We start from the raw sequence: 17,585 nt of genomic DNA on the forward strand, positions 1-17,585 counted from the left end.
CTGAGCATTCCTTGTTTGTATGTTTTTGTGTATAACAAATCAGCTGTTATTTTGTCAGCCTTCTTAGCAGCAAAAAATAAAAATAAAAAAAAAAATAGCTGGCTCATTTAAATAACCTAGATTGTTTTCACTTGAACAACCACTAATCCAGGTTTCTCCCTTCTGTATTTTTGCAAAATACTTTATTGATAACATTTCTACCATGAGCCACGGGAAGACTGACTCTGGACTAAAATGTGGATTTAGTTTATGTGTCCTTTATTTCTGTCACTAAAAATGATGATCAAAATTATATATCATAGGTCAAAAGTCCTTTTTTGTGATCTGAAAAAGAGACCACTGAGAGAGAAGATATATTCTGTACAAACCACAGCTATTTTTGTGAAAGTAATGCTTGGCGAAAGAAAATTGGCAAATGCTTCAAACTAAACTAGGACATTTGCTTAGGACATTTCAAAATCATCTTGCAGAAGAAATATGTTTTATATCATTTGTTATTCCTTATACATATCCAGGACCACTTAGATATATAAATAATAAAATAAATAAATTTTCTTTGTACACAACTCCTACCCCTGCTTGCCAGTGACTGTAGGTAGGGTTCCTTTATCAATCTGGTTTGTGTATGTAATGATCCAGTATCTTCCAAAAAGTGTCACTTCCATTTTCTCATCATCAGCTTAATACATTGAAAATACTCAGGGTGCCTGTGTGGCTCAGTCAGTTGAGTGTGTTTGACTCTTGATCTCAGCTCAGGTCTTGATCTCAGGGTCATGAGTTTAAGCCCCACATTGGGCTCCTCACTGGGCATGGAGCCTACTTGAAAAACAAAAACTCACTAGGTATTATATGTAAGTGATGAATCACTAAATTCTACTCTTGAATCTAATATTACACTATATATTAACTAATTGGAATTTAAATAAAAACTTGAAAAATAAATAAATAAATAAATAAATAACTTGAAACTAAATAAACAAAAAGACTTAAAATTTTCTGTGTACATAAATATAAATCGTTTCAAGGAATGAGTTAATTTTTTATTATCCTTGGAGGAAATAATTTACTATAAGTAGGGAAAAAATCAAAACTTGGTGCTAACTTTAAAAGAAAATACTGACGATGTAATGACACTCACTATAGAGTCTGCAGTTTTCTCTGGAAGAGAGCATTCCACTACTCAGACACCAAAAATGTAACAGGTCACTAGGTTTGCCTAATCTTTTAGCTGTGGGCTTTATTTATGACTTTCTGAGGCCTGCAGCTGTTTATATGCTCAACAATATATATGAAGGAAGAACAGGTGGTCACAACAGATTATTTACTCCCTGGATTATAAGAGAAATTATAGAAACTAGGCAAATTGTTGGATTAGTTGGAAAATACATTCCTTCATCTGTAAAATTCTAGATGTGCAGGAAACTTATGATGATGACCTAAATTCTAGCTCATCATCTTGCTCAGTCATGAGAATGCATCTATCAATCAAATTAACACATAAGTACGGAGACATTCTATAAGTTTGAGACACTGCTCTGATATTTGTGTCCATGAAGTGAAGGATAAAGGACAATACTATTTTCAGAGTATCTTTGTTTCCAAAAGTTAGAATTTTACCCTGAAAAATTTATGACATTTCACCTGGCTTTTTTACATTTGCACCAATAGTATTCATAATGTAAGCCTCTCTGTGGTGCAGGTGCTTCAATATGTCACTATTTCTTATATAAAATATGATTTTGATATTGCAAAATATACATATATCCACCCCTACAGATAGAAACAAGGGTTGGACTGAATATGACAAAATGTTAATAGTGTTTGTCTCTTCGTTATTCCTTTTTTGTTTCTTTGATTTTTTTTAATTTTTAATATTGAAATATAGTGATGTACAATGTTATATTAGTTTCAGGTGCACAACATAGTGATTTGACAGTTCTCTATATCATGCAACACTCACCATAATGAACGTAGTCACCATACAAAATTATCACAATATTATTGACTATATTGCTTAGGTTGTACTCTTCATACTTTCCATTCTCATGACTTATTTATTGTATGACCGGAAGTTTGTACCTCTTAATCCTCTTCACCCATTTTAGCCATTGCCCATCCCCCCTTCTTCATTTTTTTTTAAATTCCAGTTAGTTAACATACAGTGTAATATTAGTTTCAGAGATTCCCCTCCCTTCTGGCAACCATCACTTTGTTCTATTTATGATTCTGTTTCCATTTTTTTGTTTGTTCATTTGTTTTGTTTTTTAAATTCCACATATAAGTGAAATAATACAGTGTGTGTCTTTCTTTCACTTATTTCACTTAACATAATACCCTCTGGGTTCCAACCATATTTTCATAAATGACAAGATCTCATTCTTTTTTGTGGTTGAGTAATATTCCATTCTATATATATATATATATACCACATCTTCTTCATCCATACATCTATGGATGGACACTTAGGTCACTTTCATAGCTTAGCTATGGTAAATAATGCTACAATAGCCACAGGGTGCATATCTTTCAGAATTATTGTTTTTAGTTTCTGTGGGTAAATACCCAGTGGTGGCATTACTGGACCATATGGTATTTCTACTTTTAGTTTTTTGAAGAATCTCCTTACTATTATCCACAGTGGCTGCACCAATTTATATTCCTACCAAGAGTACACAAGTGTTCCTCTTTCTTCACATCCTTGCCAACACTTGTTATTTCTTGTCATTTTGAGTTTAGCCATTCTGACTGGTGTGAAGCAGTATCTCATTGTAGTTTTGATTTGCATTTCCCTGATAATTTGTGATGTTAAACAACCTTTCATGTGTCTTTTGGCCATCTGTATGTCTTCTTTGAAAGAATGTCTATTCAGATCATCTGTCCACTTTTTAAATTGGATTGTTCCGTTTTTTGGTATTGAGCTCTTTATATATTTGGGATATTAACCCTTTATCAGATATATCATTTGCAAATATCTTGTCTCAATCAGTAGGTTTTTCATTTTGTTGGTGGTTTCCTTTGCTGTGAAAAAGCTTTTTATTTTTTTGAAGTCCCAACAGTTTATTTTTGTTTTTCTCTTGCCTAAGGAGATATCTAGAAAAATGCTGCTATGGCGGATGTCAAAGAAATTACTGCCTATGCTTTCTTTTAGGAGTTTTATGGCTTCAGGTCTCACATTTAGGTCTTTAATTCATTTTGAGTTTATTATTTTGTATGGTGCTAGGAAGTGGTTTGATTTCATTCTTTGCACATAGCTGTCGAATTTTCCCAATACCATTTATTGTTAAAGGCTGTTTTCCCCCCTTGTATATTCTTTCCTCCTTTGTCATAGATTAATTGACCATATAAACATGGGTTTGTTTTGGGGGTCTCTATACTATTCATTGATCTATTTGCTTATTTCTGTGCTAATATCACACTATTTTCATTACAACAGCTTTGCAGATATCTTAATAACTGGGATTGCGATGCTTCTGGGTCTGTTCTTCTTTCTTAAAATTGCTTTGGCTATTTGGAGTCTTTTATGGTGGTTCCATACAAATCTTAGGATTATTTGTTCTAATTCTGTGAAAAATACTATTGCTATTTTGAGAGAGATTGCTTTGAATCTATAGACTGCATGGCAAGTATTTTATTTGTGTATTTATTTGTACCTCTCTTTCTCCAAAAGGAATTAAGTATGATATTTTATAATGGATCAAACAATGTAGCAAAATGAAAATAAAATTTGAAATAAGAAAATGATGCAATGGGGTAAAAATGGATAGAAATACAAGGCAGGTCAAGGAGTATAGTTCAAAAACTTATACTACATGATCCCAATTGTTACTGAGAAAAGGAAAATATAATTATTAGTAACCTTCACAGTTGCATAAAGAATTGTTTTTTACTGCTCAGGAAAATAACAACTGTGCTTAATTCCTTGGCCATAAGGAAATTTCTTCCATGAGATCACTCACTGCGAAAATACCGTGGAACGTAATACAATCAATACTCTTGGTGCACATAGTAATGCATTTCATAAGAATGTTCCTTTTGGAAGGCCATCTGTATTAGTGAATGATGGGAAACCAAAGAGGAATTGAATATAGCAACTGTCAGCAACAGATTGGGTTGAAAATGCAATTCAGTATTTTATAGGATCGTGGCTTTCTGAGGTTGATATATGATATTTGTTGTGATTAAATATCATTAAATACTGGTAGTATGTAGAGAAATAGTTATTAAAACACTCAAAATAAAAAAAAGAACAAAAGAAAGTCTTTGATAGTATTTTCATTAAATAAATTACCCCAATCATTAACTTACATTTTAAAAGTTTTCATGAAATGTATTCCTCATATTTCTCTTAAAGTATAAATTAGATCTGGGCACAGGATCCAAAGAAGTATTTGACTTAAAGAATATGAGAGTGTACCAAAGCCCATGTTGCTAAACACTATTTATAAGTCCTACCACTATTTATAAGTCCTATATAGTGCAGTGTGTTAAGTGCTTCAAGAGCAACCAACATGGGGTCCCATGAAAATGCCTGGGAGGAGCAAACTTGAAGACTCATGAAATATCTCAGAGAAGATCACCTTGGAGACCCATAGGTTGAATTCAATGCTGGCCAGCCATAGATGGGAGGAAAGAGGACTGCAGGCAGAGGAAACAGTATGCGCAAAAACCAGAGAGTACAAAGGTCATAGAGCATTTAAGTAATTTGCCATCCTAAAGAGTACTCTTTGGGAACTTAGGAAAGACAAGAGAGACTGGAAGGAAAGGGGTGGTCTAGATCGTAAAGTGCCTTATATGCCACAATAAGAACTCCTTTACTTTTTCTCAAGAACAATAATAAGCAGCCATTGAGAAGTATTGAACAAGGAAGAGACAGTATCATAGTTGAGTTTTAGAATCATTTCTCTGATAGCAATGTAAAAAATGATCCAGAGAGGGATAAGGTAGAAAGATAAGTCAGAATCCCTTTAACAAAATGTCAGAGCTGATAGTTGGGAGTGGACACACTTAAGAAGTATGTAGGAGGTGTATTTGAAAGAACTTGTTGAGTGATTAGAAGGGGGTGAAAAATGGGAGGGAGGTGGCAAAAATGACATTCCGTTTTCTGATGTGAGCAACTGGAGAGAAGGTGCTGCCACAGTCTGCCCAACAAACACAAAAACAATAACATGAGAGATTTGGCAAAAGAAAGAAAACTTCAGTATAAAAATGTGCAGGAAAAAAATTTGATACATAGCCCTAGTCCTCAAGACAGCTTTAGAATTGAGATTGAGCTTTGGGTGTCATTAGTTTAGATGATGATTGAGAAAATTCTGATTTAAAATGGCAAATACACTATTCCTCCTGACATATGAATGGAAATCACAACCTAAAATTTGAAGATAGAAATCCTCCTGCAACAATGAAGAGAAAGGTAAAAAGGATTACCCAGCAGATATTTCAGCATGAAAGAATGCTTTTGGAAGTGTGCTGATCAATGAACTAACTAAAGGAAAGAAAGCTGTGGCTAATGAGGAGATGCAGAACCCCAGGGGAAGTGGATAATAATATGCTCAGAGTGACTGGGCTTAAAGTTCTCAATTATAATGAAAGTTGGGAGACATAAGAAATCAAAAGTGGATGGAGTAGTCATTGTTAGTCTGGCAGTGAAGACTATGTCCTCACAAACATTTTCTTTGCAATCTCTAATAGATTTTTTTCTTAAAAGCTAAGAACAGAAAAGGGAAAGTATATCAAAAGCATCTCATAATTATGATTATAATAATGTCAGTATGAAGGAAGGTAAAGACCAGTGAATATAAGTCAATGTCAAAATTCTTTCCTTGTAAGGAAGAAGAAATAATTAAACTCAGTAATAAAAACAAGACAGGAGAAAAACAGAAAAAGCAAATAGAAATAAGATCAAATACATCAGTAATCACAATAAACAGAAAAGGCTTAAGTACTTGGAACTTGTGAGGTGCTGGGCAGATATAAGCTTTGCTTGAATACCACTCTGTAAGAAATAGAGGATGCTTACCTTGTTTGTCCACAGGGTACAAAATCTTCACTGAAATTGTCTAGACCATAAATCCACTTTTGGACTTGTCATTTAACTTTAAGAAGGCAACAACAACAACAAAAAAAAAAAAAAAAAAAAAAAAAAAAAGAAGGCAACAACAGAATTTCTATTGAATGAAAATATATTTCATTTTCTTCAACAGCCATATAAAGCAAACTAAATTGCATTCAGTGAATTCTGAATTTTCACTAAGAACTCATGAAAGCCTTGATAGGTGTGACAATGGCAATTATCTATTCTGTTCTATTCTAGGTCCAGTTATCTATTCTTTCACCATCCATTTCCTTTTGAATTTCTCCTTTGTAATCCATACATTCTGACCCTATGCTAGACCATTTAATACTAATTGTTTACAGTTCAGGTTTTAAATGACAGCAAACCTATTCACTGAATGCTAAGCATTATTTACTGTAGTAATATTGGCACAATCCCTGACACAATTAAAGTACAGGAATTCATCCTGTCTTTTATTTGAATGGCCCCACATATCCTGTCTGCTTCTGACTACTCTTTCAGCTGTCTACAATTCATCCTTAGTCTAATGAGAACTTCCAGATTGTACTAAGCTTAAAGTCTTTTCCACATGGACAGATTCTTGGAAATCCTATCATATCCTCTAACTACAGGAGCCCAATGCTTAACTATTCCATTCCTACTATAATGTATTTTAACCACATATTTCATGTCAACACTAAATTAATGCTGAGAAATCAAAAATAAACAAACAAAAATGATTAAGAGAGTATCTTTAAAAGGTGATAAAAGAGCTTCTCAGTACAAGGTCAATGATAGGAAATATACAAACACATTTTTACCACACTCTGAATGACCTTACATGAGAAAAAATAGCTGATTATTCAACCAAAGAATGTTTTGAATGTGAATTGTACTAGATTTTTTAATATAAATTTTATTAGAGAAGAACTTGTTCTGAGTTTATAATGTAAGTGTACAACTGGAAACACTGAACATTGTCATAGCAATCATCTTAAGTTTCTCTCATTTAAATTTCTACTTGAGAATTCTACTTTTAAATGTGCAAACCCAATTCATATGCTCAGGGGATAAGTAAGCATTCCATTTTTGAAAAGTCTATTATTTTTACTGTTTCTTCCTCTGCATACTACCTTTTTCTTCTTATTCTTTAAAAAAATCTTATTCTCAGTATAATTTCTGTCTAACGGTAGGGGAAAAGAAGTCATAAATGTCAAGCCAGCTCCATCCATTTCATTTTTTGTTAGCTTCTTGGCTAGATGCTAAGATTACCTATGTCATATAAGGCTTGGAGATTACCTGAAGGTGTAATTCTGTGGAGTGTATTTGTTTATTGCCAAGAATAAATGGAGAGAGTTTTCTCAGTGTCTTCCATTTGAGGTTGGCTTTCAGCTAGCTAGATAAGAACTACTGCTTAAAGGACAATAACAAGAAATCACAAATATATACAGGTTCTGAAGTCTAATAGATTCACTACAAATTACTTTTCTCTGTCACAAAATTTGGATTTGATTATCATTCAAGAGCTCCATCTTCCTTTCAAGAACTATCCCCTGAAACCCACTTTTAGGCACTGTCCCCAAGAGAAGCAAAATGTAAAACATATGATGTTCAAATTATATCAGAAGACAATCAGAGAAAGATAATTATCATATGATCTCATTCATATGTGGAATTTAAGAAACAAAACAGAGGATCATAGGGAAAGAGAGGAAAAAATAAAACGAGATGAAATCAGAGAGAGAAGACAAACCATAAGAGACTTAATCATAGGAAACAAACTGAGGGTTGCTGGAGGGAAAAGGGGTGGAGGGATGGGGTAACTGGGTGATGGGCTTAAGGAGGTCACGTGATGGAATGAGCATTAGGTGTTATATAAGACTGATGAATCACTGAACTCTACCACTGAAGCCAATAATACATTATATGTTAATTAATCGAATTTAATAAAAATTTTTTAAAAGAAATCAAAATGTGTTTTAATGCCACAAGTTATGACAAAAGTAGATACTGTTCTTAAAACTAGAATTTATGTATTGGTAGTGTACCAATGACAATGTCTTCCACTGTAAGCAATGGAAAGTACCACTCTACTGGCTCAAAACACAAAGAAGTGTCATCATACAAAACTAGAAGTCAAGAAAGTGGGCAGATTTCAAGGCTAACTTAACAAGGAACTCCAGCTTCCTCAGGCCCTTTCCTCTGTTGTTCTGTGTTGGCTTATTCCCAGGCTGGGAGGAAGATAGTGGGGAACACCCATCCACACACAATCACCACCAAAGGAAGCAAGAGCATCTCTTCCTATAGTTCTTTCTCCAGAGTGAAAAAACTGTAGCCAGTAGCCCTCAGAAATTCTCCCAGTATCTCAGGGACCCCACAGAGAAAGTACATGTTTTTTCTACAACTAATCTCTGTCACCAAGGAAAGGCTTATTTTTTGGCCCAATTTTGGGTTCCTGAACCAAAAATGAGGTTTTCTGTCACTATTGTTTTGCTTCCTCAGTCACACTATAAATGTGGCCTGACATCAAGCTAAACCTGTAAAAAAGGAACCTGCAGCCATCCTGGTTCCTTCTTCCAAATTGCCACTCTACTCCAACCTACCTGGGTCTTTCACTCTCCATAGACTTCAGGTAGTTGTTGTTTGTAGTCTTATGGTTTGAATTATACCCCCCACCCTCCACCTCCAATTCACATGCTGAAGGTCTAACTTCCAATACCTCAGAATGTGACCTTATTTGGAAAGAAGGTCTTTGCAGATGTAACTAGTTAAGATGTCATACTGGAGTAGAGTGGACCCCCTAATCCAAAGTGACTTGTATCCTTACACAAAGGGGAAATTTAGACACAGACATACACACAGGGACAACACCATATGAAGATGAAGGGAGAGGTCAGGGTGACACTTCCATCAACCCAAGGAAGGCCAAAGATTGCCAGCAAACTAGGAGAGAGAGCCTAGAACATATCTCCCTCACATCCCTGAGAGGGAAACAACCCTGCTGATACCTTGACCTCACATCCGTAGCCTTCAAGACTGAAACAGTATAATTCTGCTGCTTAAATCACCCAATCTGTGGTATTTTAAGGTTACCCTAGCAAACCAACACATGTCCTATGCCCAGACTTTATACAGGGAGGTCATTAGGAGCTTACTTCCCCAAACCAGTGGTGAAATGGTCTTACTTGCCTGAAAACAAGTTAACATTTTTCTCTATGTCTCAAGGTTTCTTACCTGCAAAATAGGGGTAAAAATGATATCATAGCATTGTTGGGAAGACAAAATAAGCTGATATGTGTAAAGCATCAGAGAACAGTCCATGGAACATGTTTGCTCCCAGTAGTTATTAGCTATTCTTGTCCTGCACTCATTGGACTATATGCCAGGCACTCTAGGTGCCTCACCAAACAAAACAAATATAAATTTTGGCATTTCTGAAGTTTACATTGTAGTGAGAGGATGCAGACAATAAAACAAATAAGCAAATTATGTAACATGTTGTCCAGTACTAAGATCCATGAACAGAAATGAATCCGAGAAGGAGGAGAGGGAGGGCTAGGGTTGGGGATGGCATTTCTTTATAGGCTGGCCCAGAAAAGCATCATGGAGGAGGCTAGAGATTGAGCTGGTGCACACCAGGCAGACAGAATAGCAAGTGAAAGCGCCCTGTGGTAGGAGTTGGCTTGTAACACTCAACGAGCAAGAAGGCCAATGTGGCTACAGCAGAATGAGGTGGGAGGCAGTGGGAGAAGAGGTGAGAGACAAAACAGGGGACAGGTATATATGTCCTGGAAAGGCTTACACTTGCACTCTGAATGACACGGCAGGTCAGTGGAGGTTTTGAGCATAGGAATGACATGATCTGACATGCGTTTTTATAGGATCACCCTGGCCACTAGGAGAGAGTAGATTTGAGGAAGAAGAGAACAGAGAGACCAAGTTGGGATGCTGTTTCTTGAATCTAGTCAGTGGAGGAGGTAAAACATAATTAGGCTCTAGATGCTTTGACAAGAGAAGTGACCGTGTTTTCCTGATGGACTGAATGTGATGTTTGAATGAAAGGGAGGATTTAAGAATGACTCTGAGGTTCAAACCCAAACAATAGGAAGTATGTTTCCATTAAACGAATTAGGAAAGATGTTTGGAATAATGGGTTGAGGATGAAGAGGAGAGAATGAAGTTGTTATTATCATTGTCCTGACTCTTACCTTTAGTGTTTTGCCTTTATTATTAGAATGAATGAAGTAGTTACTGATATTATCCTTCCTCTTCCTATTACTGTTACTGCTGTTGTTAGAATGAATGAATTCTTTACTACAATTGTCCTTCTTCTTCCCATTACTATTATTACCATTATTATTATTGGAGTGAGGGGTAACTTAATCCACCCCTTCCTATTTATTCTCAATCCTGTCTTCTGTGGGACCTTTCTTTTTTTTTTTTTTTTTTTTTTTTAACCTTTTTTCCTTACAGGTAACAAGCCACTTGTGGTGAGCACATTCCATCCAGCTCCTCCTTTTTCTTCTCTTTTTTCTTAAAATTTTATTTATTTATTTGAGAGAGAGAGCATAAGCAGAGGGAGAAGCAGACTCCCTGAGTGTGGAGCCCAACACAGGGTTTGATCCCAACACCCCAAGATCATGCCAACTGACGCCCCCTCCACTACCCCTTTTTTAAGATTTCATTTATTTACAACTGATCCTTTTTCCTGATGTAATCTAGTCCCAAAGGGAAGTCAATGGCTACAGAACATGCCCCCCTCTAGGGAACATAATCTTGACTCATCCCTCGCTGTCATCACACCTTCCTTCTCAATTTCCCAAGGAAACCTTTGCCTTTTCTCCCTTTGAAAATTTCACTGTCATTTGCTTTTTTTCTCATTTTAGCCATTTTTCTTCCACTTATTTCAATTTCCATTAATCCTCACACCAATTCTTCCCCACTCTCAGAACTGGCTGTTCTTGTTCATGAATTCTGCTGTGGCCCCTCAGCGAATCTGAATAAATCCCCTGACATGTCTTCCTAGCTTTTCCCTCTCCTCTGGCCCTCAATTAAAACTCTTGCTACAGGAATTGTTGCTTGGTGTCTCTGGGTGTCAATTTGCTCCTCTGTAAATATAGGAATTAACTAGATTATCTGGAAAGATCCTCAGTTATAACTTTTGAACACATTGATTCAGTGTTTTTCCTGTGTGGAAAATTCTTGCTTCCATCTAACTCATCTTCAGAGCTAAGAGAGTAATCTTTCATTATTCTCTTAGTTTCTGAGGTCCCAATCATATTTTTTTCATCATTATCTCTTAGGCAAAGCCCAAGCTTTCACTCACACCTTAAGTTGGTCAAAAGAATGTGTTTATTTTTCTAGTTATCTCCTAACATTGCACAAAAAATATTTGAGGGACAATGACTCAAGTTTAAAGAAATAAACTTATTTAGATATTTCACAACCATGAGAGATTTCATGATTTTCTTTAAGAAATCTGTGACCTAAAAGTTTTGTTAATGCAAGTGACAAGCAGCTAATGGCATCATTTCTGCTTTGATTTTCTGTGACACCTTTTTGAGGTTTTCATCCTCACTTCTTTGCGGGGCCCTCACCTTTGTCTTCCTTTTGCCCTGTAACTGCCAATTTTCATCAGCGATTGAGAAAATAAGAGTGCAAGGAAAAACAATTTAGCTCAGCTGACTGCTTCTTCAAGGAAACACAGTTTGTTCTCCTAGATTTCAGACTAAGTTAATAAAATAAAAAGTTTTAATCCTATAATCAGAGGTCATTTTTAATGCTTTCATTCAGCAAAATTCCAGGTGGTTTTGAAATACACTGGACATCTATTTACTAAGAACATCTATTTACTAAGAACTAAGAGAGGTTATTCCAAAACATTCTTTAATAGCCTTAAATTGATTTTGCCTATCAGAGGAAAAAGGAAAATCCACCCAAAAAGGTCTTTCTATAGTAGAGTTTACATAGCTGAGCTTCTTAGGCACTAAAGAAATTCTCTCTCTCTCTCTCTCTCTCTCTCACACACACACACACACACACACACACACACAATCGTTAGAAATATTCCATTTTTAAGATTAAGTTCTACACAACACAGTATAACCATAAATGGGTTACTTGGATATAATTGTTATCTTTAGTTATTTTTAGTAAGGGAGCTATATTTCATAATATTCCATCCTGGCTTATAAATTTAACTTTGTAAACTTGCAGGAGAAATGTGAGCTGTTTAGCATTCCCTGACAAATTAAAAGCCACCCCCAACTCCCACAGTGAAGATATCTCTGCCTCCTCTGAACTCCTCTGGAGTTCAACTTACCTTGTGTCCTCCTTAGCCCCCATACTTCCTAATCTAGATCCTTTCACATCTATCAATAAACAAGTACGGAAGAAAAAAAGGAGCAGGAAAATAAGCAGGTATTACAGTTTAATAGAAAAAGCACAGGTGCTGAATTAGACGAATCCAGCTTTGTATCTCATTTCATCTATTTCTTCACCATGTGATGCTGGGCAGTTGACTGAACTCTCTGAACTTTGGTTTTCTCTCTAGGTATCGGAGGTAATGAAACAGCCTCATAGAGTACTGTGAAGGTTAAATTAAAATTGTAAAGCGCCTGGCACATATGAAGCACCCAATAAACCTACTTCTCCTTCCTCTATTCTGGCATAGCATTCATAGTTCAGTCCTGCGGTATGGTTGATTGAACCCTGGGCTGTTTCTGGGCTGTGAGCGTTTTGAAGGCAAAGACTTGTTCATGTCTATATTTCTTATGGAACCTAGGATAGTGAGCCACATATTCTGGAGGCACAGTAACTGTGTATTGTTTTAAATTGAGGGCTGAAACAGGATAGCTTCTAAGCTGTGCAACAATTATCTACAGATTTGGGCTTTCCTAGTAGGACAGCCCCTCTCCTGAGCTATGTCTCAGACCACCTGGGTGTTGACACAGTCCATCATGTTTTAGATTAGGTTGCACAAAATATAACTACTTTCCTAAATTCCTTGGCAACTAATCAGAATGCTCTTCCATTTCTCACCATAGAAAGTGCTGCAGAAAAACTGACCTTACTCTAAGAGGGAGAAACACTACACTATGAATCCACTACATAATGCTGGAAAAACCATAAGTTGTGTTGAAAGCACTGAGTCACATAAACGTGAATTTTAAACACTGGCTGGTCCCTGACTAGCCATGAGACCTTGAGCAAGCTGTCTAACCTCAATGAGCCTCAATTAAACCAAAGAAAGGGACAATAACTCTACTGTGGTTGGCACGCAGGGTTGTGGGTAGAAAAGGTGATGCACAGGAACTGACTTGAATAAGTAGGAAGCAGGATGTCAACACAAAGTCTAGAAAGCCATCACTTTCAAGTCATGGGAGCTTCAGGCTTCTATCCATACTCCCTTCTTTGGCAACTGATCAGCTCTCATTTTATCATTTCAATTCAGCTGAGCAGAAAAGCTGTGCATATGTGTGTTTGTGTGTACATCAGTATGCAAGTGATCAAATCTACATATCCCCCCATCTTTTGTTCTGTGTGTCACATTACAATGCAATGAGAAGGTGCAGTCATTAATTCATAATCCCAAAAATGCAGCATCTGTAAAGCCAAGGGCTGGTCTGCCTACAGGCAGCAGGAACTGCACACATTGCTTTTCTATCCAATGCGAGAACACTGCACAGTCCAATTGCTTGTGGCTTTTTCTCGTGGGTCAGTCAGTCACAGCTTCCACTGCAAAATATTTCAAAGAAAAATACACCCCAACCAAAGCATAATAGAAAGCCAGCTCCAAACTCAAGGGGATGGGCTGTGGGAAAAGCCAAGTGAGCAGTCTTTTCAGTTCTGGTGGAATCATTGTTTCTAGGTCATTCTACTAATATCACCTAAGCAAATCGGGTTCCTAAAGAAATTGGGAGGGTAAGGAGGCAGACAGGCCACCTACACACTGCATACAGAAGAACGAACCTTCCCAAATTTCTGAAAAAAGTCTTCTTCTGCCCGGGCCAGTGCGTCTTCATCAATGTACACAGCTGGCCTTTTGGCCATGAGGAAGTACTGCACCTTCCTCAGATTCCAGCCCATCACATACTGGAGCCAGCCACAGACGGCCGCGGTGGACCTGCCGACCCCGGCGTTGCAGTGAACGTACACGGTGTGTCCATTCTCGAGCAGCGCGTGCAGGAGACAGACGGCTTGGGGCAGCATTTGTACTCGGCCTGGGATTGAGAAAGCACAGCACATACACATGAATAATGACACCCCAATATCACCACTAATAATAACTCTTCCGGTGCCTGGTGAAATTGGTGCCCTGCAGGGAGAGGCAGGGATATTGGGCTTGCTCCATCCCCTTGGTTCAATGGAAAAGGTGAGCCAATATCAAAGCCTGCAAGAATAAAGTAGAAAGAGCACTCCAGAGGCAATGGGTCAGCTTTGAGCCTTCCTTTGCTTTTGCTTTGAGTGACTCCTGCATCAGCGCAAATCTCCTTTCAAAGGAAAGTTAACCGTTGCCTATGGTCGGAAGAATGGATTCTTTCATCCATCAGAAAGGTTTGCACAGATTGAGCAGAGATTTAGAGGATTTCACCCGGACTTTCTTAAATCCAAACAGATCTTCCGGATCAATGCAAAACACACAATTAGTTCACACTGGTGAAAGGAGTCAATCTTATTTACTCAATGTATGCCAATTTTCATTTGGCTAATGGGATGGCAAACATTAAGTGACACACATGCAACAACCAATCACACGTTCATTCTCTCACAATAGACTGAGTATTGGAATGATTCCATTTCTTCTTTTCTGGGTAATTGTGATTATAGTTATTTTTTTTAAGATTTTATGTATTTATTTGACAGAGAGAGAGCACAAGTAGGCAAAGCAACAGGCAGAGTGAAAGGGACAAGCAGGCTCTCTGCTGAGCAGGGAGCCTGATACTGGACTCTATCCCTAGACCCTGAGATCATGACCTGAGCCAAAGGGCAGATGTTTAACTGACTGAGACACTTATGGGCCCTGTGATGATAGTTGCTCTTACTTCATGACTACTATTTTGATTATTAGGTGATCAAATGTCTTCTTCTTTCCACACACTCAACACTCTGCTCCGGCCTGCCTGTCTCAAACTCTTAGATGTCTGGGATTTCTTCTGCACACAGGTTCTCAGAGCAAAGACAGTGGATTTTGGTGGGGAGTATGGACAATGGTCAATATAAATTACTTCAAAAGGAGATGAAAGAAGAAAACTGTACAGAGTCCTGGATTATGTGCCGGTGACTTTGTGACATTCGCTAGTTACTCTGTTCTTAATCCCAAAGGGGCACAATGGCACTTCACATTGCCATCCCACTGGATGATGGGAAAGGTGGGAAAAAAACCCTCAAATGATTTCACTGCAGATCCTAAGGCCTAGAATTCTATGGTGGGATGGAACCTGGAAGTTATGAGAGCCATTCAAGTAAATTTAGATTCCTCTCTTTGGATATCCTCTTTTAAATCCCCTAAGAGGCCAACACAACATACAGCAATCAGGCATAGCACTTTAGAAGGATGGATGTTGCAAGACCTCATCATGGTCTGAAGGCCCTCTCAGTTACCACTCCATCCAGGATGGGTCTCTTAGCTGCAGGCTCAGCCTGCTGTGAGTTAGTAGTAGAAAACCTACATGGAAGCCAAGATAATATTCTAATTTTGCTACCAGTGCTCTATTTATCTGTCTTCCCAAGGGACCTAATGCTACAGGTCCCACGCAGCAGTACAGAGACATTTTTAACTGAGATGCCTCTAGTCAGAGCACACCTCACAATTCCTCAGGCTCCATCTCTCCCTACTGCCTGTCGCCCTATGTTCACTGGTCTCTGAGTATATCTAAAGGAAGACACGCCAGCTCCTCTGTGCCACATGATTTCGCAGAGTCCAAACTCAGCCATAAACTATAACTGACTTGCACTTCCTTCCAGGTTGCAGGGACACTCTGAGGTTAGAGCTAGATGGACATGCCACATAGTCAGTTGCTCCTGGCACTCCTCTAGAGGCAGTAAAATGTCACCAGTGATGGAACAAAGTGTAAAGGCCCTATGTACCAGAGAGACATCTCACTATGTGTCTCAAGGAGCATACTGTATAGTTGATGCCACCATTTGAGCTGGGAGATTGGAGGAAGCAAACTTCCAAAGTATGTTTGAGCAACCCTGCCAGTAAGGGTGAGGCCTGCCCATGTGCAAGGCTTTTGCTCTGCTGAAGGGGTGTTAGAGGTAGAGTTCCCATAACATTGGCTTGAAAAGGAATGACCACTGATCAAACTGGGAACTGGTTCTTCCCGCCATGGCCCACATCACTGAACAAGCTCCCTGTTACAGTTGCCTCTCCAACTACCATATACATCTCCAGGGGGGGAGCAGGAAAAAAAAAATTCATTGAAATATAGTTGACATCCAGTGTTAGTTTCAGGTGTACTACATAGGGACTAGACAATTCTATACTGTATGCCATGCTCAGCACAGAAAGTGTAATCACCATCCATCACCATATAACGTTATTACAAGATTATTGACTCTATTCCCAATGCTGTACTTTCCATCCCTGAGAAGTATTTTTAACATGGATTTTCATTAAATGCCCAGCATACAAATAGACCACAGAGGCCATACGCATTAGGAGCTTCTAGAATCAGAGTCCCAGCCCCTGGTGTTCAGCGGCATCAGTGTCACCGACTTGCCCAAACCAGGGTTCACATGGACCCATTGGGATCCCTTCCCCCACCTGCTCTCTGGCCAGAGATTCCATGAGGAAGGGTCTCCATCAAATAGCCCAAATGATGCAGTATCTCTCCCTTTCCTTATCTGAAAAAGATTCTTTAAGAGGCATGTACATGGTTTAGAAGTTGAAAAGGGATGTGTGTGAGCTTGGAATTCTATGACCTCATACATGCAATCCATGCATAAATGACAGCTGCCACCAGGAAACTCCAGAAAGCTCCCAGCTTAAACATAGGTTTCACCTCACAGTGGTCTTCTCCTAGAATCACTTAGCCACCCCACTTAAGAACCAGCAAACAAATATTTAAATAACATAAAGAATAAATAAATAATAGAAAAGAGCATCAGACAAAAAGACATGGTCCAGGATGCCTACCTGTTTCAGCCTGGCCTCAACTGGAGCTCTTGCTTATTTTGACGTCTAGGGACTATACATCACTCAGCTTTGATTGATGACTGAGTCCTTTCTACCCACCAAGTGCTGTTCTAAGCACTGTACATGCAATAGTTCATTCGTAATCACCTTTTAACAACTATGAGGTCAATACTATTATTATCCTCAGTTTATTTTTGAGAGAACTGAGGCAAGGAGATTTGCCCAGGGTTATTCCCCAGTGGCCATTCAAACCCAGCCAGCACAACTCCAAAGCCTCTGGTCTTAACCACTGTACTACTGCCCTTTTCTATCCTGCATGCTGGCCCCATTCTGTCAATCTGAATTCTTCATCAATCTCCACCACACCCGCCCCCCAACCTAGTCACACTGTTG

At 38.1% G+C, this 17,585-nt stretch overlaps 1 protein-coding gene across 12 annotated transcripts in view; it reads right to left on the minus strand.

The window, feature by feature from the left end:
- EPM2A (EPM2A glucan phosphatase, laforin) overlaps positions 1 to 17,585 on the minus strand; it is a 291,240-nt gene that overhangs the window by 170,541 nt on the left and 103,114 nt on the right. For 7 of the 12 annotated variants that reach the window (XR_013378553.1, XR_013378552.1, XR_013378550.1 and 4 more), the window contains exon 4: positions 14,024 to 14,274. Coding sequence is in view for 6 of the 12 variants with exons in the window: in XM_077896049.1 (XP_077752175.1) it covers positions 14,024 to 14,274 (251 nt within the window). In the remaining 6 variants the exon portion in view is untranslated. Of the gene's footprint in view, positions 1 to 12,465; positions 14,275 to 17,585 lie in introns of those variants that run through there. The other 5 variants (XM_077896056.1, XM_077896066.1, XM_077896017.1 and 2 more) reach the window with 2 other exon arrangements.

The sequence above is a fragment of the Canis aureus genome, chromosome 1, assembly GCF_053574225.1.
Source record: "Canis aureus isolate CA01 chromosome 1, VMU_Caureus_v.1.0, whole genome shotgun sequence".
Classification (NCBI taxonomy): domain Eukaryota; kingdom Metazoa; phylum Chordata; class Mammalia; order Carnivora; family Canidae; genus Canis; species Canis aureus.